Source organism: Ailuropoda melanoleuca, chromosome 13, assembly GCF_002007445.2.
Source record: "Ailuropoda melanoleuca isolate Jingjing chromosome 13, ASM200744v2, whole genome shotgun sequence".
NCBI classification, from domain to species: domain Eukaryota; kingdom Metazoa; phylum Chordata; class Mammalia; order Carnivora; family Ursidae; genus Ailuropoda; species Ailuropoda melanoleuca.
In genome coordinates, this window is record NC_048230.1 from 74,650,741 (window position 1) to 74,674,821 (window position 24,081).

At 57.2% G+C, this 24,081-nt stretch overlaps 1 protein-coding gene across 2 annotated transcripts; it reads right to left on the minus strand.

Moving 5' to 3' along the window:
- Positions 1-829: 829 nt before the first annotated feature.
- On the minus strand, positions 830-23,622 carry SIGLEC1 (sialic acid binding Ig like lectin 1). 2 transcript variants are annotated; one of them, XM_011224385.3, is made up of 22 exons: positions 23,455-23,622; positions 18,478-18,552; positions 17,845-18,204; positions 17,280-17,576; positions 15,849-16,115; positions 15,270-15,524; positions 12,956-13,255; positions 12,011-12,268; positions 10,929-11,249; positions 10,413-10,667; positions 9,896-10,198; positions 8,435-8,695; positions 7,969-8,280; positions 7,194-7,445; positions 6,613-6,882; positions 6,272-6,523; positions 5,658-5,960; positions 4,817-5,077; positions 3,837-4,139; positions 3,468-3,570; positions 3,015-3,084; positions 830-2,304 (listed from the first exon to the last, which is right to left on the minus strand). In XM_011224385.3, exons 2-22 carry the CDS (start codon positions 18,524-18,526, stop codon positions 2,197-2,199), a joined length of 5,160 nt encoding a protein of 1,719 aa, XP_011222687.2. In that variant the 5' UTR covers positions 18,527-18,552; positions 23,455-23,622; the 3' UTR covers positions 830-2,196. The 2 variants fall into 2 exon arrangements, with proteins under 2 accessions (XP_011222687.2, XP_034495825.1); XM_034639934.1 differs by lacking the exon at positions 23,455-23,622 and adding an exon at positions 19,016-19,151.
- Positions 23,623-24,081: the final 459 nt, after the last annotated feature.

Below are 24,081 nucleotides of genomic sequence, written 5' to 3' on the forward strand. Positions count from 1 at the left end.
GCGGGAGTGTTTTAGTGTTAATAGATAATGTCAGACAGTTTTCCAAAGTCATCTGACATTCTATATGATTCCATTTATGTAAAATTCAAAAACAGGCCAATCGAATCTCTGGTGTTAGATAGCAAGATAGTAGTTAACTTCGGGGCACTTGCAACTGGGAGGGGGCTCAAGGGAGACCCACAGGGTGCTGGTAATGGTCTGTTTCTTGATGTGAGTGCTGGTTACATGGGTGTGATCACTATTTGGAAAGCCATTGAGCTGTGTACTTACCATGTCTGTGGTTTTCTGTACGTGTGTCACACTTGAATTAAAAGTTTATTTCAAAAGCCTTGAGGTGCCTCAGACCTCTGGGGGTAGACGCAACTAAACCCTCTGAGAACCTTCCAATCTCAGGTGGACCTATGCCCCCTTGGAGACGCGCAGAAGCAGTCCTCCCCTCACCCTCTCTTCCCTGGACAGCCTAAGAACATCTGGCTGCATTCGGCTTGCTCTGTCTCTGTCCCACCTCCGGATTTCATGCACAATTTCCACCGCTGCCCCTTCCCCCAACAACAATGTAGAAAACCCCATGCTTACTAAGGGCTCATGTACTCCATGCCAAGCAGGTGCTGGTCATGTGGACCGAGGTGAGCAGCACCTAGAGCCTCGAGGAGCAGGAAGGGGCACACATCTCGTGAGCATAGGTAGTTTGTGGCAAATGTCATGTAATTTGCACTTGCTGGCCACCTCCAGCAGGCAGTCTCCCAGAATGAGCCACATTCACATTTAGATCTTCTGTGTTCCAGGGCAGCAGTGGGGGGTTTCGAGAAAGAGACTCACTCCAGTTGCATCAAGAGATGGATGTTTATTGGAAGGACATGTCAGACACGCTCCCAGGAAGAGTCTGGCAATCAGGCACTACAAGGAATGGGACCTGGGACCAGGAAGCTTCTGGCCGCAGTTACATGGAGTTTCCCCAGCCTCCAATTTCTTTCCAACCTATTAGCCCCTGTGAGAGCTCCCCACTACTCTCCAGGTTTCTCCTCCCAAATTCAGGCGGGCTCTTGGCACCGCCTACCCTCCGCCACCAGGCTGCGAGGGGCGTCACTAGCCTGCCAAAGAACTGGCTCCCCTCAGGCACTAACCTCACGGGAGGAAGTCATTCCTTCTCTGTGACCCCCATTCTGCTTAACAGCCCCTGGCACACAGGCCCCCAGGAAGAGGGAGTGAGCCCACTTGATCAGGGAAAAGGATGTACCTCGAGCAGAAATAAGGATGCTCTCCAAGCTCCCTGGGGGTAGAAATGGGGGCCCCTCTTCTTCCAGAGGCCTGCTAAAATGCCTGCTCCGGCAACCCCATTGCCTGGCATGCCCTCTCCCTCGGGACTGCCAAACCATCTTGATTTCCCTAGTCTTCATGTGTGAGAGGGACTCCTTCCTCTGGGAAGCCCACGAACAGAATGACCAGGGACACGTCCTGGCCTTCAGTAGGTGGACTCTAAAAACGTGGCCTGGTTGGCAGCATTCTCACCAACGTCAGAAGTCTTGAGGTTGAGTCCATGGTTGGGAGTCTTTTGGAAATAGAATAAAAACTATATTTCCCAGAATCCCTTGCAGCTTGGGGTGACCATGTGACTCAACTCTAGCCAATGGGGAGTGAGTGGAAATGACCAGCAACTTCTGTCCACTATGGGAATGGGTGTGCCTTCAAATTCCTCTTCTTGCTGGAGGGAATGTGAACACAGTGGGGCCACCATGAACCTCACAATCAAAGGTAACATTTCAGGGATGGAGAAAAATAAGATAGAAGGATCCAGAATTCTGACACCTTAAACTACCATAGGGTACCCAGATTAGTCTGGGAGAAGAAAATAAAATCCCCTCATGTTGAAGTTACTATATTTGGTCTCTTGTTAGCGCACCCTAACTTCTATTCCAGTTACTACAGAGTACTTTAGCCAGCCTGTGAGGATACAGGAAGCTCCTCTTCTAATGCTTCCAAAAAGTCCAGGGCGGGCTTGGAGGAAAAAGATGTGAGGGGCAGTCCATTGGAAGATAAAGCAAGAGATCAGATCCAGAGAAAAGGACAAGACAAGTAGACAACATGGCCAGCTCGTTTCTCCTCAGAATCCCCCAGGGTCAGCACCCTCCTGGGTAGATTAGGGTTCACCTCCACTTCTCAACGCCCATTTTTCTTGGCAAGAGATTTGGAGCCAGGTCATAGAAAGTTCGATGTTGTAGAGTTGTTCTCACAGAGGCAGTCGGGACTCAATGCCACCTTGTTCACGAGGCCCAAGTCATCACAGTTTCTGGTGACCTCTTCCTCCTGAGGGTAGACAACGCAAAGGTCAGCTCAGGGGTGGAGAGCAGGATGAGCTCCCACATATGGCTGCATCAGGATCAATGAGCTCCCCACAGAGAAAATTCTGGTTGCAAGGAGGACTCTGGGAGCGGTCATCCCCTGACCTCTAACTCTGGGAGGGCAGTTCCCCAGACCCCAAGCCTTGGGGAGGGGTCCCAAGGGGATTGGAGAGCATGTGTCTGGCTGGCAATGAGGCTGTGAGCCCTGGTCCACCCACTGGGTGATCTGCAGAAGGGGACACGTCACAGGGAAGGGAAAACAGACTTTCACCCCTGCCCAGGGGATGGGCAGACTCCAGAGTGGGGAAGAGAGAACCCAAAACACAGGTGGGGTTCTGTATTCCCAGATGTGTCTTGGAAACTGAGGTGAAGCTGCTATGTTCAGAATGTCTGTCCCAGTCACCGCCAGCAGCTCCCACAGAGAACCCCACAGTCACGCTGGCCTACAGTATGCCCAAAGTGCCCGGCGAGCAAACATGTGACTGCTGTGTGCCCCATTCAGAATGTGGCTTCCTTGTCTTTCCAGGGGTCCCTGGTTCTCTGCATTCTCTCCCCAATCTCCCCCTAGTCCCAGGGGCCATTTTGTATATGAGAGTGGTCTCTAGGCGCCAGCCCTGCACGGTGGGTTAGCTGGACATCTGTGTATCTGCCTGGGCCCACATGGCGGATGGATACCTGCATGGTCTCCTTCTGAGAAGTCATCTCCACCAAATTCTCACCCATGCTCAGCTTACAAAAATGCCGCCTGCAACAGCAAGAGTGGACTCAGAGGGTCTTTCCCCTCCCCCTGCCTACCCCCATTTCCTCCCCGGCCCCAAGTGCTTAGCCCCAGACTGCTCACTGAACAGAGCAGTGGGAGCACTGTGGGGAGTGGGGGACCTTATCCTTCTTCCTTCCCTCCCAGCCCTTTCTTTACACAGACGGGGTCCAGATAGAGGAAGAAGAAAACTACAGCAAGATGGATTTAAAGATGATTCTAGAAGCAATTCCCAAATTTGGAGCAGTGGGAGGAAGAGGGACAGACTAGGAAGTATGGAGCCTGTGCATCTGGTAAGAGAGACATGAGGGAATGTTGAGGGGAAGGGGGGGCACGAGGTGACCCCATCCTCCCCCCAGCTCTGAACCCACCTCCAGGTGTAGAAGGCCCCTAGGCCCAACAACAGGAAGAGGAGGCCCGCCAGCAGCCCCAGGACCCAGAGTAGCTTCTGGAACAGACTCAGGCGGTGCAAGGCTGGAGTACAAGGGTGAGGCTCAGGGGGCAGCTCTGGCTCCAGGCCCCCAGTGCTCCCTCCCAAGGTGATTCCCCAAGATGAAAACTATTCTGGACCTCACTGTATCTCAGAAGTTTCCCATGCAACGGAGCTTTAAGCAACCAGTATAGGCTAGTCAGACTGATCACAGCAGAAAGGATGCGGGGAAGACCTCAGAAGGAAGCCTTTGGACCCCAGAGCTGGGCCTTTCTACAGAGGGTCCTGGGAGGTGGACCCCCCCACCCACCTCTGGTTCCAAAGTAGGTAGAAGCGGACGCGGAGCCCAGAGCATTGGAGGCAGAGCACACGTATTCCCCCTGGTCGCTGGGCCTCAGCGCCTCTATGTCCACCCTCAGGGCATTGGCGGTGGCGGTGACCCGGATGTGTGGCTCAGCAGGAGCCCCGCGGGGCTGGCTAGAGGCCACCAGCCTGCCGCCGAGGTGGAGGCTCAGACTGGCTAGGGGCTCGCTGTCCACTCTGCAGTCCAGGATGCCCTGGCTGCCACCTTCAGGCTCCACGAAGACCGTCATGGTGGGCGTCTTGGGAGGGTCTGCGGGAACACAAGGGGTGTGTATGATGACTGCAGAAAACCAGCGCCAACTCCTCCCTTCCCATCCGAGCGAGATGACAGGCAGCTCATCGCACTGAGAGGTAGAGCTTGTCGCCCCACTCCTTGATCTGTGACTGGCTCTGACCACTAGAAAGCAGAAGTGATGTTATGTGGCTTCAGGGCTAGACCTCAGCAGGCCTCACAGCTCTGCCCTCCTACAAACATGACCAAGTGGGAAGCCCAGGCCAGCCCGCTGCCAGCCACCGGGAGGGAGCCATCCTCGACCGTCCAGCTTCTGCTCAGCCCCTGGACGAGGGCAGCCACGGGAGGTGAGAGCGGCCAAAGACCCACCCAGCTCAGCTCAGCCCAGGCTGTTTGAAGCTCTAGGTTTTGGAGTGGCTTGTTACTGCTGCCTGGGGCCTTGAGGAGGGAGGGAGCAGGGACCCAGGCACTCTGCACTCAGTGTCTCCCGCACTCCTCAAAGGGCAAGGGGCCTGACATTTTACACAGGAGGACAGCAAGTCGGGCTGTACAAGGTCACATGAGCAGTCAGCGGGAGTCCTCCAACCCAGGACTCCACCCCTGCGTCTGCTCTTTGCAGACGGAAGAGGGGGAGGACCTGGGGTGGGCAGGTGAGAGGCGGGCAACTGAGGCAGGGGGCGGGGTGTCCTACTCACACAGCACACGGAGCGCGACTGGAGCAGAGGTTGTGGCCCCACTGGGGAGCTCGGCCCAGCAGTGGTACACCCCGGCTTGGGCGGGGGCCACGTGGGCAAAGACAAGGGTGGGCACAGGCTCCACGTGCAGTCGCTGGCCATTCCGGAACCAAGCGAAGGTGGAGTTGCCCACGGGCCCGGGACCACCAGGGAGGTGACAGCTCAGGTTCAGCGCTGCACCCTCGGCCACGTCCAGCCCCGGCTCGGCCACCACACGCACACCTGCAGCCGAGGAGCAGGAGGCGGTCAGCGAGCCTCTGGTTCTGATTTGGGGCGCCCAAAGGTGACACTGCGTCTCTCCCGTAAGACTGAGATCCCTTGCACTGGGGACCACAGGGACAGGGTTGTGTGTCTCTCTTAACAAACCAGGCTTTCTGACGGATGAGGCTGTGGCTTGCTCTCAGATGGGCTTCCCCAAAAGTGGGGCTCCTCCTCATCCCTCACACTCAGCCCCCTGAAGGTAGGGCTGTGTCTCTCTTCCCACCCCAGGCTTCCCCAGGGCAGGCCTGTGCCCCACTCCAGACTGGTTCTGTGAGGGCGGGGTATGGTCTCCCCTGCGTCCAAGGCGCCCGTGGCACTGCTACAGCTCCGCTCCTGTAAGGAGTTCTGCAAGGGCAAGGCCGTTTCTTCCCCTCGGGCTGGGCACCTGCCTCCAGTGAGAGCTGTTCCTCTCCCATCAGAAGGGGCAGGGCTCTCGCTACCCATTCTGGGCAGCCAGCCCCCTCTTGGGGGAGCTCCACCCCTCATATAAATATGGCCCCCCTGTGCTTGAGCCCCTTCTCCTCCCCCTTCGCCCACTCACCTTCTCCCTGCAGCTGTCCTGTGGTGCTGACTGAGCCCAGGAAGTTGTGGGCCGTGCACACGTAGGTGTCCTTGTCACCTGAGGGTGCATCCTGCACCTGCAGCCGCAGGGCGTTGCGGGCCGCCTGCACATGGCCTGTCCCGGATGCGAAGCCCTGGGCCCCAGGGCTGGTGGCCAGCACCTTGCCATCGCGGGACAGGGCCAGCTCAGCGGGTGGCTCGCTGTCCACAGTACACTGCACCACGGCCAAGGAGGTGACCCTGGAGTCCCGAAAGGTTGACAGGACAACATCCCGAGGGGCATCTGGGGGCATGAGACCACATAGTTGGAGGCCTTGTTTGGAAACCCTGTACCATCTATGCTCTACCTGCCTGGCACTGGTGAGGCTGAAGCCTCTGGGAAAAAAGGTCACTTCCTCGATGTGACCACCTCGAGGGCAGATTTCCCCAGACAGGGTTCACAGAACGCTAGGGTCTCTTTTCTCATCACCTGTCCTTCTTTTCCCAAGTGCCCACTCTGAGGTCGCTACAGTCCTGCGTCCACACCCACCAAGGCCCGAAAGGGCCCTCTGCCCGCTCTCAGCCTTGGCACCCCCAACCGAGGACCCAGCTCACAGTTGACTTGCAGGGCGGCGGGCCGGGAGCTGCGGGTGCCCTGGGCGTCCTGAACCTGGCAGGAGTAGGCACCGGCGTGAGCCCGTGTGGCCGCCGGGAACGAGAGGGCGGCGGCTGGTCCTTCCTGCAGCCAACGGCTGTTGTGGTACCAGGCATAGAGAGTGGGTGGGCGGGCAGCAGGGTCTTCACAGGTCACTGTGACGGGGGTCCCCTCAGGCACAGCGGCGGATGGAGCCAGGGTCACCTGCACACCTGTACCAGAGAGACCAGGGTCAGCGAGGCCCAGCCAGATACCACAGCTGGTCCCTCCCCTGCTGGGCTTGGCCTGGGCCCTGCCTCACCCTCCAGCCACAGCTCCAGGGAGGCATTGGCCTGGCCCAGAGGACTGTGGGCGGAGCAGCTGTAGAGACCCTCATCGCTGGGCCCGGGCTCCCACAACTCCAGGCGCAGGGTGTTGGGGACAGAGGCTGCGGTCGAGGAGGCCAGGAGGCGGCCAGCGTGGCTGAGGGCCAGCTGGGCAGGTGGGCGGCTGTCCACGGTGCACAGGACCTGGGCCAGCCGTCCGCCGCGGCTCTCTAGGAGGTAGGTCAGGCGCAGGCTGCGGGGTGCATCTACGCGGACACCAAAGGAAACAGTTCAGAGACCGCAGCCAGGAGGCCAGTTGGCAGGTGGCATTCAAATCCGGAGGGCCCTGGCTCCCCCTCCCAAGGACCCCGAATTGCCCCATCCTGGGCCATGCTTCTCTGCCCAGAAAGAACCTATCCACTCAGACCCCTGGCTCGACGCTCCTTGCCCTGAGCTTCATCGGATGGATGGGGACTGAGTTCCTGGGTTGGACATCTGTGGGGCTCTGGCCACGCCCTTGATCCCTGAGGGCTGCCGTCATTCCTTGTCGCCCCACCCTGCATCCAACCAAACTCACAGAGGACATCCAGAGTGACAGGTCTGGAGAGGTGGGGTGCCCGGCCAGGAGTCACCACTCCACAGCGGTAGGAGGCAGCATCCGTGACTGTGACATTGGGCAGAAAGACGGAACGGGCGCCCGGGCGCTGCTGCCCGTCCTGGTACCATGTGTAGGTGAGCTGGGTCAGGTGGGTGGTCCACACGAGGCAGGTCAGGTTCACCAGCTGCCCCTCCTGCACGACGGCCCTGGGCCACACCTGCACGCTCACAGCTGGGGAGGGAGGAGGGCACGGGGACACCAGCGAGATTGAGAAGCTGTGTCAAGCAAGCCACTTGTCTCCATGAGGGAGGGAAGCCCCTCAGCCTCTGGGAGGCACAGGTGGTCCACCGTACAGGGGGCTCGAGGTCGAGCTTGGGAAGCAGCTCGCCATCTCTCAGGTTCTCCCAAGCAGGGCTCTGCAGCTCCCCGGAGGGCCCTGAGCCCTCCCTGACCCTGGCGGGAGGCACATGGGGGAACGCAAGCCTCCCTGCCCTGCGGTGTTTTCTCTTTGAACACCCCTCCCCTTTCTGATTAGCTTTATCCACTGGATGTCCAGGCAAACATCAGTTTCTAAAAAAAGGCCCTTCCATGAGAAGCCAAGTCTGTAGTCTACTGCCCTTAAAGGAGGCTGGGAATGGAGACTATCCTTATGTTCAGACTGCCTGCCTGTGCCTCAGGCTTCCAGAACGTTCTCCAGCCTCCTCGTCTCTCTTAAAGGAGCCACCCATGCACACACTCATACTCTCACACTGACCCTGGGCATCGAAGGAGGCAGAGGCTGAGGCCTGGCCCAAGGTGTTGTTGGCCTGGCAGGTATAGACGCCCTCGTCCTCCAGCACCGCACCGTGGATCTCCAGGCGTAGAGTGTTGGCGGCCACAGTCACCTGCAGCCGGGGAGAGCTGCTTGCAAGCTCCCCCACACCTTGCAGGGTGGAGGCCATGAGGTGGTCCCCGTGGAGCAGTCGTAGGTGGGCTGGAGGGTCACTGTTCACACGGCACAGGAGGAGGCCCAGTCGCCCGGGGCCTGTGTCCATCAGGGTGGTGAGCGTGGCCTGGCGAGGGGCATCTACAGAAGGTGGGGAGACGTCAGGGCCCCCGGCCCCTCGTCTGGTGTTCTCTCGTGGAGGCAGTGCCCGGGACCAGGGCTCCCCCGGCCCCTCCTCCAGCTATGCCCTTGCTTCCTTCACCCCCCAAGAAACATGGACAGGATGAAAGCTTACAGGACACGTGGAGGCTCACGGGGGCGGCCAGGCTCATGGTGGCTGAGCCTGGAGTCTGGGCTTGGCAATGGTAGGCCCCAGCTTGGCTCAAAGTAATGGCTGTGAAGCGGAGCGTGGCGGAGTTGGACTCTAGGAGGGGCTGGCCATCCTGATACCAGAGGTATGAGGTCCCCTCCAGGACCCCTGCGGGCACCTGGCAGGTCAAGACCACGGCCTGGCCCTCCCACAGCTCGGGTGATGGTGACACCTGGACCCAGGCTCCTGCGGGGAGAAAGCAAGAGCCGGTGAGGCCCCTCCCCCATACCCTCACCCAGCCTGGGACTGTTTGTCCACACCAGGACCCCAATCCTGTGTCCTGGAGCCATAGCCCCCCCCTACCAGACCACCACCAAGGGCCCCACTTCAGCTCCATGCCTCCTCCTGTCCTGCTCCCAGTTCCCTGCACTGGTCTGTCCTGGCCTTTACTGCCCACCACCTGGAGCTGCAGTTTTGCTCTGTCAGTCGTATCTCACCTTCCAGAAGGCCCAGCTTATGCGACCTCTAACCCCATGTCAGGCACAACACCTGCACAAGTTAGATCTTGACAAATGTAGGTTTGACCCCATAAAGCACTGAAATGGGAGGGGTTATGTCACGCCCAGGGCCGTTGTCCTGAGAGCGAGCTGAACCAAGCATGGATGACCCAAGGCTTGGAGGGGAAGCTAGCCACTGTATGGTCTTGAGTCCTCCGCAGCCCAGCTCTGCAGCCAGAGAGCCATGAGAGCCCAAGAACTGGGGACCAGGAGAAGGACAGTCCCAGTGCCCCCTGGGTCCCAGGCAGGAGGAGACCAGGGTGGTAGAGTGAGGAGGAGGGACAGGCTAAGAAAGGACATCTAGAACCAAGGTGCAAGGACAGTGTTCAAAAATGGGTGTTTGTCATTGTGGGAGGAAAAAAAGTGTGTTTTTCTGTGGCCTTTGCAGCATTATGGGTATTAACTTTCCCTTTTCTTGGCTTATTCACTTAGGCAGGATTTTTTATAGAAGAATATATGTGTATATATGTGCAGAATATATATGAAGAATATGAATCTTTTCTGTATGTGTATAGATGTCTATGTATTCACATTCACACACATATATACAGTGTATGTATGCAAGAATCCATATGTCTTCCATTTTGTACGAAAATTCTTGTTATGTAGCAAAATTATGTTACTATAAAAGCCCTTGCTTGCGAGGGCTCCAAGCAAGCAAGCCACCCCGGGCGATTGCCACTGCCTCCTAGTGGTTGCCACAGTGATTACAGGGGAAAATACCTAGCTGGAGACTAAGAGAGCCTGCTGGCAGGCTGGAAACTCCCCTGACCAGGGCTGAAAAAGACTCACATTTCTACACAAAATCCACACGACCCAGCCCAAAGCCTGGCTAGCGCAGCCCCCAGGGCCTGCGGGTCCACCACACCTCTAGAGAGCTGACACTCACCTCGGACCTGGAAGAAGAGGGAGGTGTTGGTGGATCCGAGGACATTGGTGGCCTCACAGCGGTAGCTTCCAGAGTCCCCAAGGCTCAAGTCTCGGACCTCTAGCTGCAGGGAATTGGCTGTGGCTTTGACCCGGAGGCGGCCACGGAGTGGGAGCAGGGGCCCCAGGCTGGTGGCCAGGAGGTGCTCCCCATGGAACAGGGCCAGCTGGGCCACTGGACTACTGTCCGCAGTGCAGATGAACACAGCCACGTGGCCCTGGTCCACGTCCAGGAGGGCTGACAGCTTTGGAGGGTCTGGGGGATCTGCAGACAGGAAGGAGCTCAGGCCACACACACATACACACTCCGTCCGGCTCCCCACAGTGCAGCTCATGGTATGCCCCTCCCCCCTCTGCACACACAGTCCAGGCCTGCCCTTGCCCATGCCCAAGCCATGCTCTGCCCTCCCCTCTACCACCCCCCACTGACCACTCCCTCGCCCTCCGAGTACCCAACCCTGCCCCTGCCCGTCACCCACAGAGCACACTCAGGACCACCGGGGCGGAGAGCTGGCCCCCGGCCTCGCTGAGGGTGCGGCAGGCATAGAGGGCCGCGTCTGCTCTGGTCACGGGCAGCAGCGTCACGCTCTCCAGGGGACCCTGGGCCCACAGCACGCCATTCCGGAACCAGGAGAAGTTGGCAGGGCCGCCCGCTTCCCGGCTCACACTGCAGGTCAGGTTGGCGCCAGTGCCCTCCCGCAGCGTGTTCGACGGTGTGATGACCAGGACGGTGGCTGGAGAGGCAGCACAGGCCACTTGAGACAGGCCTCACCTTGACCGCCTCCCCCCTGGGGTGGGGGCCCAGCTTCCCAGCCTGGAGAAGGCAGGAAGGAGACCCCCCGGGTGCCCATGGGGCAGGGGAGAAAAGTGAACTCCCGCAGCCTAACCGAAGTGTGTTCACCGGATAGACCCGCCTTGGCGGGGGGTTGGGGGTGGGCTCAGGGTCCCGCGTACAGCCCCCGACCCTGAGCTGCCCATTCCCTGAGCTGACTCACCCCGGGCATCGAAGTTTGCCGAGACGGAGGTGTTGCCCAGGGCGTTGCTGGCCTCACACAGGTAAACGCCCTCATCCTCCAACACCGGACTACCAATCTCCACACGCAGCAAGTTGGGGGCTCTGGTGACCTTTAGGCGTCGGGAACATCCCCCACAGCCCAATGCCAGGGAAGAGGCCACAACATGGTCCTTGTGGAGCAGCCGCATCTGGGCTGGGGGGTTGCTGTCCACACGGCACAAGAGGAGCCCTTGACGTCTAGCCGCAACTCCTGTGGCATCGGGGTCCAGCTGGGCAGTGAACGTGGGTCGGCGTGGGGCATCTGTAGGGAGGAAGAGCATAGGCGTTCATCCCATGGCCTCCACCAATGTTCTCGAGGTCCACTCAAAGCTGGCTAGGTTCCCACAACACACCAAACAAAGGCATGTGCCCAGAGTTGCCATAAACAGCTGTGTAGGTTGTGCACTGCACAAGGACAACCAAACCAAGGCAGGAGGAATTCAACTCGTGCCCCTCATGCTCAGCTGTGCTCCAGTGCTGTACCGAATCTTCCCAGAGGAAGGAATGCCATTTTCTAGCTCAGACAAGGGCGTCGTATGGGCTAGCATAACGTCATGTGCTTCTGACACACGGAGGGTTGGCGCCTCAGGCTAACATGAAGCATCCACCCTTGAGAGGACACAGTGCCTGTGCTGAGAGGTTCTGGCTTCAGGTCTATGGGAGCCTGTGAAGACACGGCCTGTGAGTGTGTACACGTATGTGGAAGTGTGGTATCCTAGGGCCCTGCTCAGGACAAAGCTTGGACAGCGTGCCCGCGGTGCATTTGAGGCTAGAAGCAGAGGGCCCTAAAGAGGCTGGGTTGGGAGATGGGATGTGGGGGGGCAGAGAAAGCCCCAGCCTTGTTCCCCACATTTCACCCATGGGCAGACAGCTCTATGGTGCCCAGGCCTGTGGCTGCCTTCCTGATCTAGACCCTGGGGCAGGGAAGTGCCAGGAGGGCCTGAAGGAGGCAGAGGTGGCTGGTGGGCTCCCGGGGGCTGACCCTTCCCGTGGCTGGCAGGGGCTGGTAGGAGGACTGCTCACAGAGTACAGTGAGGACGGCAGGTGAGGAGGGGCCGCTCTCACTGTGGCCATCCTTGGCCTGACAGTAGTAAGAGCCGGCGTCGGTGCTGGAGGCCGCAGAGAGCTGAAGGCTGCTGCTGGAACCCTCGAGAAGCAGGGCTCCGTTCCGGTACCAGGAGAAGCGGATGTCAGGCGACGGGCTCAGACCGCTCCTGCAGCTCAGTGTCACTCCTTGCCCTTCTACCACCTCTGCTGTGGGGCTGATGAGCACGTGGGCCACTGGCAGGAGAGGGAGGAAGGGAGAATCAGGTCCTCTGCACACCGGCAGCTCTGTGCCACCAGCTGCAAGAAGACCTCCAGGGTTCTCCTCTCCCCACGTGACTGTAGATAGGTCTGGACTCCGTGGCATCAGCTCTATGAACCTCTTGACAATCAGGAGGGTTTGTCCTTGAATGCCAGCTCCGATCTATTGGTAGTAGCTGGCGGCCGCATGGTCGAGAAGGATCGTGAGCCAGAGCCCAGGCTTCCATCAGAAACCTGGCTCCGCTGATTAGCTCTGTCTGCCACGGCCTCAGGAGGAGGCCAGCAGTAGATACACCAAGGTAGGGACGACCGCACTCTCCTATTTTTCCTCCTGCATCTGACCTCCAGCACAGAGCCTGCCCCAAACGTTTGATAAATAAAAAACAAATGGATATGAAGGGGGCCGTTCAAGGTCAGAGTCAGAATGTGTACACAAGGAATAATGCGACTTGCCAGGTTTCCATTTTGCCTTGACCTCAGGAACCTCCCAGGTGGGGATGACGGTATAGCCCAGATCTTTGCTGTGATGTTTGTTTGTTTGCTTGTTTGTTTTACCAACCAGCTTGCCCATCCCCTCAGCTAAGTCCTCTGGACTCCTGGGAGGAAGGCCAGAGCATGGCTCCTCCTTGGGGTGCCTTCCCCAGCCCCCCATGCCTGTCTCACCTTTGGCGTGGAAGTCCAGGGTGGACGATGAATTCCCTAGGGGGTTGGAGGCGGAACACGTGTACTGCCCGCTGTCCGCTGGCCCCAGGTCTCGGATCTCCAGGTTCAGGGAGTTGGGCGTGGAGAAGACACTGAAGCGTGAGCTGTGGTCACCCTCCCCTGGGGTGGAGGCCAGGATGAGGCCATTGTGTGATAGCTCCAGGGTGGCCGGAGGCTCGCTGATCACTGAGCAGTGGAGGAGGCCCACCAGCCCCTCCTTTGTTTCCAGGAAGGCAGTCAGGACCGGGGCAAGGGGCGGGTCTGTGTGGAGATGAGGGGGTGCCGGTCACCCTCCGACAGGGGCAATCCCGGATCCCCCCTTCTACGCTATGACCCCGCACCTCCTTTCTTCCACAACGTCCCGTGAAGGGAGCAAGCCCAGAGCTCCCGAGGGCCTGTTGAATACACTGGCCCCCGAGTCGGGCAAATCACGTTGTTGTCTCAGTCAAGAGCTGGGGCAACCCTGTGAGTGGGGGGTCAGGGGCGGTGGGCAGGACCTCGTGCAAGGGATCAGGGTGACTAACTGGCAGCAATGGGACAGACTGACATCATGTGCCTCCTGATGCGATTCAGCAAGACAGACACGGCATCGCAGCCGCGCAGCTGCCGCCGGGCACAGGCTCCGTCTACACAAATCAGACAAAGGCAAACGGAGGGACACTCACACGACAAGTGGCCTGTACTCTTCAAGTTTCAACGTCAAAAAAGACAGGGAAAGGGGCACTGGGCGGCTCAGTGGGTTGAGTCTGCCTTCACTCGGGTCATGACGCCAAGGTCCTGGGATGGAGCCCCGGGTCGGTCCCCCTGCTCAGAGGGGGGTCTGCTTCTCCCTCTGCCCCTCCCCACCCTGTGCACACGCGCTCTCTCTCTCTCAGATGAATAAATAAAATCATTAAAAAAGAAAAAGAAAAGAAACACAAGGAAAGACTGAGGAACTGTCTCAGATTTAAAGAAAATAAAAAGACGTGACAACGGAACGCAATGTCGGATGGTGGCTTGGATCCTGGCTTTGGCTCAGGTCGTGATCTCACGGTTATGGGATCGCCCAGAGTCCGAGCAATGCTCAGTGTGGAGTCGACTTCAGATCCTCTCCCTCCCTCTCCCTCTGCCCCTCCCTGCTCGCTCTCTCTCTCTCTCAAATGAATAATAAAATATTTTTAAAAAGAGAGAGAGACTACCTTCTGTATGATTCCAACTATTTGTTTCTGGAAAAGGCAAATTTTTTTTGCCTGTGGTTGCCAGGCACTCAACAGATAAATAAATGGAGGCCGGGGGATTTGGGGGCAGTGAAACTATTCTGATACTGTAATGATGAATACATGATATTATGTAGTTTCCAAAACCTACAGATGTACAACACAAAGGGCGAACCTTAACGTAAACTGTGGACTTTAGTTACTAATGTATCAATGTAGGTTCAGTCATTGTAACAAATACACAACACTAATCCAGGATGTTAACATAGGGGACACTGTGCAAGGAAAGGATACGTGGGAACTCTGTACTATCTGCTCGATAATTTTGTAAATTTAAAACTATTTTTAAAAATAAAATCTATTGGGGGGCACCTGGGTGGCTCAGTTGGTTAAGCATTCGACTCTTGATTTCAGCTCATGATCTTAGGGTGGTGAGACCAAGCCCCGCATCAGGCTCTCATGCTGGGTGTGAAGCCTGCTTAAGATTCTCTCTCTCCTCTCCATCTCCCTCTGCCCCTCCCCCCCACATGCACTCGAGCTCTCTCTTTCTCTCCCTATCTCAAAAAAAAAAAAAAATTAATAAAGACAGAGAACAAATGTACCAAACTGTTAACAAATGAGGAATCTAGGTTAAAGGCATATGGTAATTCTTTGTATTCTTCTAGCGACTTTTTTTTTTTTTAAGATTTTTGTTTATTTGACAGAGAGAGAGACAGCCAGCGAGAGAGGGAACACAAGCAGGGGGAGTGGGAGAGGAAGAAGCAGGCTCATAGTTGAGGAACCTGATGTGGGGCTCGATCCCACAAAGCCGGGATCATGCCCTGAGCCGAAGGCAGACGCTTAATGACTGCGCCACCGAGGCGCCCCTCTTCTAGCAACTTTCTGTAAGCTTAACTTGTTCAAAATGAAAAGTAGACTAAAATAAGAGGAAATTGAGGCCCGGGGAGGTGAAAGCTTGCCCAGAGTTGCAGAGCTGGGATGTGAGCTCAGAGCCAACCAGGCCCAGGCCCTTAACCCTCCTGTGGGGGCCCCCACCCTGTGACCTGGCTCTCCAGCGCCGCCCTGCCCTGGCCACTTACGGTGGACCACCACGCTGACGGGGCCGGAGCGCTCTCTGCCGTAGGCGTTCTGCACCTCGCAGACGTAGAAGCCGGTATCGGCCCTGGTGGCCGAGGGCAGCTTCAGGGTGCGGCTGTGGGCGTCCTCCAGCAAGACGTGGTTCTTGTACCAGCTGTAGCGCAGCTCGCTGGGTGCTTCCCTGGGCGTGTTGCAGGTCAGTGTCACCGTCTGGTTCTCTAGGATGGGGCCTGCTGGGCTCGCCTGGACCTCAGCCACTGTGGGGGCAGCAGAGGGCACACTGGGGGATACCCAGCCGATTTCCAGTGCACTGGGGCTGCAGCCGATCAGCCTAAATCCCTGCACGTTCTGGATCAGGCCCCCTCTGCCGCAGAGCCTTCTGGACGGGCGTGGCATCTCTTTGCCCTGTTTACCGGGGTTTTTGTGACAGCCCACCCTGCCGGGGAGGTTTGTCATCTATCTGAGGCAGGGCTAGGACTCCACACCCACGTCCCAGGAGGCGCCCTGGCCTGGTTCCCTTCAGCAAGTGTCCTGGACCCCTCCCCACCCTCCGGTCAAGACCCAGGCTCCCCAGGACTCACTGAAGATGTGGACGCTGATGGGGGGCGAGATCGAAGAGCCCACGCCATTCCCAGCTTGGCAAGTGTAGACACCAGCATCGCCCCACGTGGCCTGGGACAACCTCAGCATACGACCCTGGACTTGGAGCTGCGTCCCGTCCTTGACCCAGTGCACGGAACTGACCTTGGGGTAGCTGCTGTTCACCTGGCAGGTGAGTATGACCAGATCACCCGGAAGGATGTTCCGCCCTGAGGGGCTAAGAAGGATCTCCACGCCCCTGGGGGCATCTGCAAAGCATGATGGGGGGCATCAGGGGAGGGGCCCAGGGAGGGCACTGGTGGCACTTCTCTTCTCTTTCAGCACTGCCCTAAGGAAGCCCACCCAGATAATCACCAGGACCGTCACTTCTCCGGTCAGGGCAGACACAGCCCCCCACCTCTTGAGGGGTCCTGATTCCTTCCTTCTCCACTGAGGAGCTGATAATGCAGCGCTTGGCCTAGCGTCCAGCCTCTGCTGCCTTCTATGGCTTTCTGCCTCGGGACTCTGTCCCTCGCCCTCTCTTCTACTTGGGGACCATGAGCACCACGCTGCCTGCTTAGGCGGCCTGTGGTAGCTGTTGGCAAGGAACTGACCACGTCCTGGAGGGGGCCAAAGGCAGAGTCCGAGGAGCTCTGAGAATGGTGAACCCCTCTGCAAGGAAGGTGCCACCATACAGGACACCTGCATTTCTAGAAATCTTGTCCCAAAGCCTCTGGCCATGTAAGTGGCTCATAAAAGCCAATATTTTCAAGTACTTAATCTGGTAAGTATGAAAATAACAGAAGCTGGTATTTCAGAGCGCTCGGTAGGTACCAAGCACCCCTTCAGTTTCCGTAGCAGCTCCTTGAGACCTTCGAGTCTCCTTACGAGAGGGAGACTTGGAGGCCCTGAGGGGCTAGTGACTTGCCCAGTTTGCTCAGCTAGTGGTGGATCCAGCCCACCTGATGCCTGGGAAGCGCACCTGTTCTAGAACAAGCTGCCATGTTTCACCACGACGAGAAGTGGCATTGTCAAGTAGGAACTCAGGCTCTCTTCCACCTGCCCTTTGTCCTGACCACTGTGAGCAGCCTTAGGCAGGAAAGGGGTGAACCCTCCTCCGCTGCCACACAGCAGCCTCCGGAGTGGGGCTAAATCACAGGGGCCTCACTCCCTGGCCCCCAGTTCTCTGGCTCTTCGTATCTCCCCTTCTCTGCCCAACCCGGCCTCAGGGACAAGAGGCAGAAGGGAGCCATTAAATGTGGCTCTTAGGGCTTTGTGGTGTCTCTCCCCGTGCCGGACCCTGCAGGTCCAAGCGCTCCTGGCTCTGCCTCAGGGGTGCAGGCTCTCTTTCTACGGGCTGCAGAAGAGACTGGTTTCCACTGGGGAGGCACGGATGGGAGCTCAGTCTCAAGGGTGTGGCCCCCAGCACTCACACTGCACTTGGAGGTGAATCTCGCTCTGAGTCTTTTGCTTGGCCACTGAGAGTTCGCAGTGCAGGGTCCGGCCGTGGTCCTGCCAGGACAGGGCCATATGGAGGGTCCCCAGGTGGCTGATGCCTGTGGGCCTGAGATTCTGGAGGCTGGAGATGACCGAGCGCGCGGGGTCCTGGCCTTGCCACTGCAGGCTGATGTGCTCCTCTGGGCACGCGTAGGGAGTGGAGCAGTTGAAGTAGGCCTCCATGCCCTCTCGAAGCTCCGCTGGCGAGGCAATGGTGGGCGTCTCGGGCGTCTCTGAAGACACAGACCGGAGGCTCAGGACTCCCCTTCACCACTCATGAGGCCTCCTGCCCTAGAAAGCCCAGCTGAGGGGCGAGGGTGCTTCAAGAGGAAGGAGAGACTGCTTTCTACCCCCAGACCCATTAGGGTGAATGCAAAGGAAATGCAGGGCCGGGGCTAGGCTGGGGCTGGGGTTGGGCTGAGGACTGGGGCTGTGAGCCAATGGGGCCAGGAACAGCTTGGGATACCCTTCCAGGCTGTAGCCAGCTCACCCGCCCCTCACCTGTCACAGTGACCACAGTGCCTTTGACATCTGACCAGCGGTTGACTTCACTGATCTCAAAACGGAAGTTGTAGGAGCCCGAATCCTCAGGCCGCAGGTCCTTCAGCAGCAGGGTGCACATCTTGTGCTCCGTGCGCCCTAAGAGCTGGGCACGGCCACGGAAGCGTGCCTCCACCAGCTCCGGGCTCTCCGAGTGGCTTACCACCTGGCGCTTGCCCGAGTAGTCGTAGTACCAGATGGCTGTGATGCCATTGGTCACTTCCACATCAGCTGGGAAGCTGAAGACACAGGGGATGATGAGGCAGGACCCCTTCACGCCCTTCACATCCTGGGGACTGGAGACACCCCATGAGGACAGGCCTGAGGGTGAGGCGAGACACAGAGGAGAGCAATGAAGACCTGGTATCACAGCAGAGCCCTCAGATCTGCCCCCAGATGAGCCCCCAAACCCAGCAAAGTGCCCCTGGAGTGACCCCTCGGGGGAGGGCCTTCCCAGCCACTGCCTCCCTGGGCCCTCCTTCGACCTCAGCAGACAAACCTGTGACCAGGCCCAGTCCAGTCTGCCCAGGGCCAACGAAGGGCTGGAATCCCCAAGGCCAGGCCCTGTGAGCTGGGCAAGGCAGGCACGCTCACCTGTGGAGACCAATGAGAGCAGCTGGAGAAACCGGAGCAGGGAGCCCATAGCAGGCTTAACGCGGGTTCTGGTGCCTAAGGAGACAATACACGGCTTGTGTGCTGGGTGGGTACGCAAGGGACTCCTAGGGCACCTGAGGGCACCTCGGCCTCAGAGTCTGCTAGGAGTCCAGCCCTGGGTTCCCACATGCTCCATGGCCCACCCAGGGAGAGGGCCAGGCTGCCAAGGACTCCCAGGGCAGCCAGCGGCAGGGAGCCGGGCACCCACGTTCCCGGTGTGGACTGCACCCAGGAATGCCTTCCCTGGGTGTCATGCCCCAGAAAGCCCTCCGTGTGTCCCTCAGCCCCACCCCAAGTTCTGCTTTCCCAGCCCCTCCGGGGCACTCCTCCAGAGCAGATGAACAGCTGTTTCTCTGTTTCCTCCCACTTCCCCACCTCTTCCCCACCACCCAACCCAACAGCACATGGAGCCCAGAGAGGCCCAGGGACTCACTCCAAGGCGCCCGCAAGAATGATGGCTTAAAACTCGTCTCCTTACCATCAGCCTCACCATCTGCAGGCCGCAATGGGGCTTGACTGAACGCTGGCCGGAGTGCTGCCTTTAAGGGCTGCTTACGTCCCTGAAAGGTCCTCATTCCTCCTCCCAGTTCTGCCGCCATTCCCTGCTCCCCACACACACAGCCTGTGGCCAGCGCCGTCTACCCACGGGCTCTCCAGCTGACCAGCTCTGTCCCACCACAAATGATCTCTGCCAGCTGAAACCGTATTCAGTTTTCAAGGTGCAGCTTGAAGGTGGCTTCTAGCTGAAACGTCCCCTGTGGTGTCCCTAGAGCCACCCCACGGCCATCTCTGTGCTTGCCTTGTGTTTGGCAGCTTGGGACCCCGATTTCTCAGGAGCTGGGCCTGAAGACATGTGCCCCAAAGCAGTACAGAACTCCCCCCATCCAGGCCTTGCAGTAGTGAGCACGAAAGGGGTGCGGTCTTTGGGGGTCTGGAGCTGATGGTAGGGCAAGTCTGGACAGGGGACACAAGCCCCACACAACACATATCCCACAAACATGAGTTAAATGCCTACTGTATACCACATACAAGAAAGTGGGCTCTCTGCCACTGAGGGGCCCTGCTGGAGATGGGGCTCTAAGGAGTGCCGCAAATACGAATCTGAGCTGCAGAGATGCCAGAAACACATATAACTCAAACTATAAAACTGTTAGAAGAAGACATGGGTGAACATCTCCACGACCTAGGATCAGGCAACGACTTCTCAGGTATGACACCAAAAGCACACGTAACAAAAGAAAATAGTAGATGAATTGGACTTGATCAAAATGGAAACTTTTGTACACATCAAAAGACACTCAAGAGAGTGAGAAGACAGCCCGCAGAATGAGAGAAAATATTGGCAAATCATCTATCTGATAAGGGACTGACATCTAGAATGTACAGAGCACTCCCACAACCCAACAAGAACAATAGCAACGACAACAACAAAACCCCAAACAACCCAAATTCAAAAATCGGGGTAAGGACTTCAATACACACTTCTCCAAAGATGATATACGAGTGGCCAAAAACCCATAAAAAGATGGTCGACATCATGAATCATTAGGGAAATGCAAATCAAAACCACAATCAGCCACCACTTCACACCCATCAGAATGTAAAACGGCACAGCCCCCGTGGAGAGTAGTTTGGGGGTTCCTCAAAAGTCAGACATAGGGATGCCTGGGTGGCTCAGTCGGTGAAGTGTCTGCCTTTGGCTCAGGTCCCAATTCCAGGGTCCTGGGATCAAGTCCCACATCAGGCTCCTTGCTCAGAGGGGACTCTGCTTCTCCCTCTGCCTGCCACTCCCCCCGCTTGTGCTCTCTCACTCTCTCCCTCTCTGACAAATAAATAAAATCTTAAAAAAAAAAAAAGTCAGGCATAGATTACCATGGCAATACAGCAATTCCACTTCTAGGTATCAACCCAAAAGATTTTAAAAACAGGGCCTCAAACAGACACTTGGACGCTCCTGTCCATAGCAGCATTATTCACAATAGCCACAAAGTGGAAACAGTGCAGATGCCATCAGCAGATGAACAGAGAAGAGAGATGTGGTCTATCCACACAATTGGATATTATTCAGCCATAAGAAGGAACGAAATTCTGACACATGCGACAACATGGGTGAACCCTGAACTCATCATTCTAACTGAAACCAGCCACATACAAAAGGGCAAATATTGCATGATTCTATTTATATGAGGTGCCTAGAGTATGCAAGTTCGAAGACACGGAAGGTAGAGTAGAGGTTACAGGGGCAAGGAGGGGGCGGGAGGAGTGAGTGGCGAGTCCATGTTTAATGAGAGCAGAGTCCCTTTTTTGGATGATGAAAATTCCTGGAAATCGACAGTGGTGATGGTTACACAATATTGTGAATGTACTTAATGATGCTGAACTATACACTTAAAGAATGGCTAAAACAGTAAGTTTAATGTTAAGTATGTTTTACAACATGCATACAAAAACCCATGTTGCCAGGACTCCTGGGTGGCTCCATGGGTGAAACATCTGCCTTTGGCTTAGGTCATGATCTCAGGGTCCTGGGAATTGAGCCCCTCGTTGGACTCCCTGCTCAGCAGGGAGTCTGCTTCTCCCTCTCCCTCTGCCCCTCCCCACCACTCCTGCACATGCGTGCTCTCTCTCTCTCTCTCTCTCTCTCTCACAAATAAAAAAAAAAATTTTTTTTAACGACAAGCAAACAAATAAAAAAAACCATGTTGCCAACTTTGCAATCCTCCCTGGTCCTAAACGCTGACTCGGCAGAGTGAGGGGACAGGCCTGAGGAGGCTGGGAGTGGGGACAGGAAACTCATGACATCTCCCAGCCCCCAGCCCACCAGCTGCAGGATGGGGCCCAACTGATTCTGGCAGCTACCAGGGGGCACACCTGGGGAGGGGCTGAGCAGACACCCAGGGCCTGGATGGTATCCGAATTGTCCTTTAGAATGACAGTACTTAGCCAAGGGTGAAGGGAGAAAGGATGTCCTTGCAGGGCTCAGGGCAAGGGCAAAGGCAAAAGCATGGGAAGGCCAGGAAGAACACGGTTTCTCAGGGGACCCAGCAGACAGCTCTGGTCATTTGCTGAGGCCCAGTGGCTCATCCCCAGTTCCTTGGGCGGCTCTAGGCTTGCTCTTCTCGCGGGAGTATGTACCCACAGCCTCTGCACCTTGTCCTTGGCCAAAGGAGAGGCTCGTGCTGGCTCAGGCTGCAGCTATGGCCTGGATGTTGGGCTGAAAGGGAGTCCTGGGCATGTTTGGGGCAGGTGGGTAATAAGGTCAGCTCTGCTATAACAGAGACATCAGGGAGATAGTGGTATGTCTGCCCCAGTGCCCCTGCTGTTGCCATTTGGGGCCATGGAAAAGACAATGCTGAAACTACAGGAAGAACGGTGGGATTTTAGACCTACTGACCCCAGAATGGAACAGAGCTCTTTGAAACATGTGAGAGGACCCTTTCTAGAACCACCCCAAATCACATCATGTAGATGTCACCTACACTTTGCCAGCCCCAACAAGAGGGCAGTCCCACTAGAGTCCAGTTCATTGGCTCAATTTGTTCCACCCCAAAGACCAGCATCATCCTAGAGAACTTTCCTGGAAAAAGAAGGGCAAGACAGACCCCAGAAAGGAAGACCCTTGTCCCTATTTGAAAACCTTGGGGCTCTGGGGTAGGTGCTCCAAGGGTTTGGATTGAGCTGGGTGTACAGGGGGGTGCCCTGCGCCCCCCTGTTGGTAAAGGGGCGATTGCCAGTCCTGGGAAAGGGGGTGGGTGTCCTGGGGGACCAGAGCACCTCGGCCCTGAAGCAACCTCTTCCTTAGGCGACGACCGTCTAGGAGAGGATTGTTCCCCAGACCTCAGAAAGTTCCTGAGGTTCACCTTTGTATCTCCAAGTCTTGGGTACTCTGAACATAGGATTTAAATCCCCACTCCCAGAATTGGTGTATGTGGCATCAGGGTGGGGCTGGGGTGGCCTGGCTCATAGTGGGTGCCCGTGTCTGCTGCCCGTGTGAGAGCAAGTGGGCGGGTGAAGTCTATGTGAGACAAAGTGTCCCATGATAACTGGGGAGGGCTGGCTGAACCCTGACCTCGGATCCCAGAGCCAGTCGGTCCTGGGGAAGGAAGGACAGAGGTGGTTTCACCACAGACAGCTATGCAGGGTTGGGTTTCTGTTTCCTAGCACCAGGGCTCCCCCGCCAACTTCCCTATCAGGCTGCAGAAGGAGGGAAATGAGGGGACCCAGCCATCTGGAATGCTCTGCCCCACAGATAGGAAATCAGGGTACAAGCGGGCAATTCCGGAGTATATTATCTTCCTAACAGTGGAAAGCCCCAAACAGAAGCCAAACGTTTCACTTGAAAAGCCATACAACCCATAAATGAAGTTGACTGGCTTTGAAATGGGCAGTAAAGATTTCGTATCTCGTTTTTCAATCTGGCTGTAAACAGTTGGAGCCCAAGTGCCCGTGCCCCAGGCTGTGCCAGGCGGTGCTGGGGGTCCTGCGGGGAGGAAGAAGTGGTGATGAAGGGAGTGCGTGGGACTGGGCTCCTGTGAGGCCAAGAGGACGGGTGGGAGGCAGCTGCGTGAGCCTGAAGCTGAATTTCGGCTGCCGTGTGGGATGGAACTGCATGGACGTGGAGGGAACAGTGATGGGTTGGGAGAGGATGAAGGTCAGGGTTCAGGCTGTGTGGAGATGACGGAAATGTTCGGGGTGTCAATGAGGGTGAGGAAGGGCGGGAAGGTGTGAGGACTGGGGTAGGGATGTGGGCTGGGGAAGATTTGGGGGTGTGGACGCGTTCCAGTAATGACTACAGCTTTGATTAGTGGTTAGGGCTTGGGTTGATCTGGGGTCCAGCACCCATCCCCAATGCCCCCCAGCAAATCTCAGCCCAGCCCCTCTCCCAGCCCTCCTCTCGCGCTCCAGAGATGGGAGTACCTGCTTCACGGAGGAAGGGGCTGCAGGGCTGCTGGACCACAGGAAGAACGGGAAGGAGGGCCAGGTGCTCGTGGTGCTGGTGGCTTCCCACGGCGCGGCCTCCCCAAGAGAGGAGATCCAGCCTCAGACCCTGGTTCCTCTTTTCCCAAAGCCTCAGCCTGGAGGCTGGTCAGGGAGGCAGCTGCAGGCCTTGCATAATACCAAGACAGGAAGGCCTCCTAGGCAGGGGAAGGGCCCCGGGGAAGGCCCTTAAGGACTTGAGCAAGCAGAAGTGGGATCTGGGGTCACACTGGAGTGTCCTCTCAGGCAAAGTGAAATTTGGGGGTGGGGGTCCAGCTTGCCAGCCACATCCATTCTCCTCTTCTTTGTGGCCACTGGCCTTTTTAGGGAGTCCGAGAGAGAAGGAAGGGACCTTTCCACCCATGGTCCTTCTGACAACTGGGAAGGAGACAAGCCCAGCCTGGGGTGAGGGAGCATTACAGGGCACCCAGACGCAGGTGTTGATTCTCCAAGCCCTTTGGGAGCCTCTCAGTACCCCACTGCTACCAGGATACTCTGAGAAGAACCCCCAAGAAGCAGGCCCTAGTCGTGGGAGACACAGGGCCCCAACCTCCAGGATACTCCTCA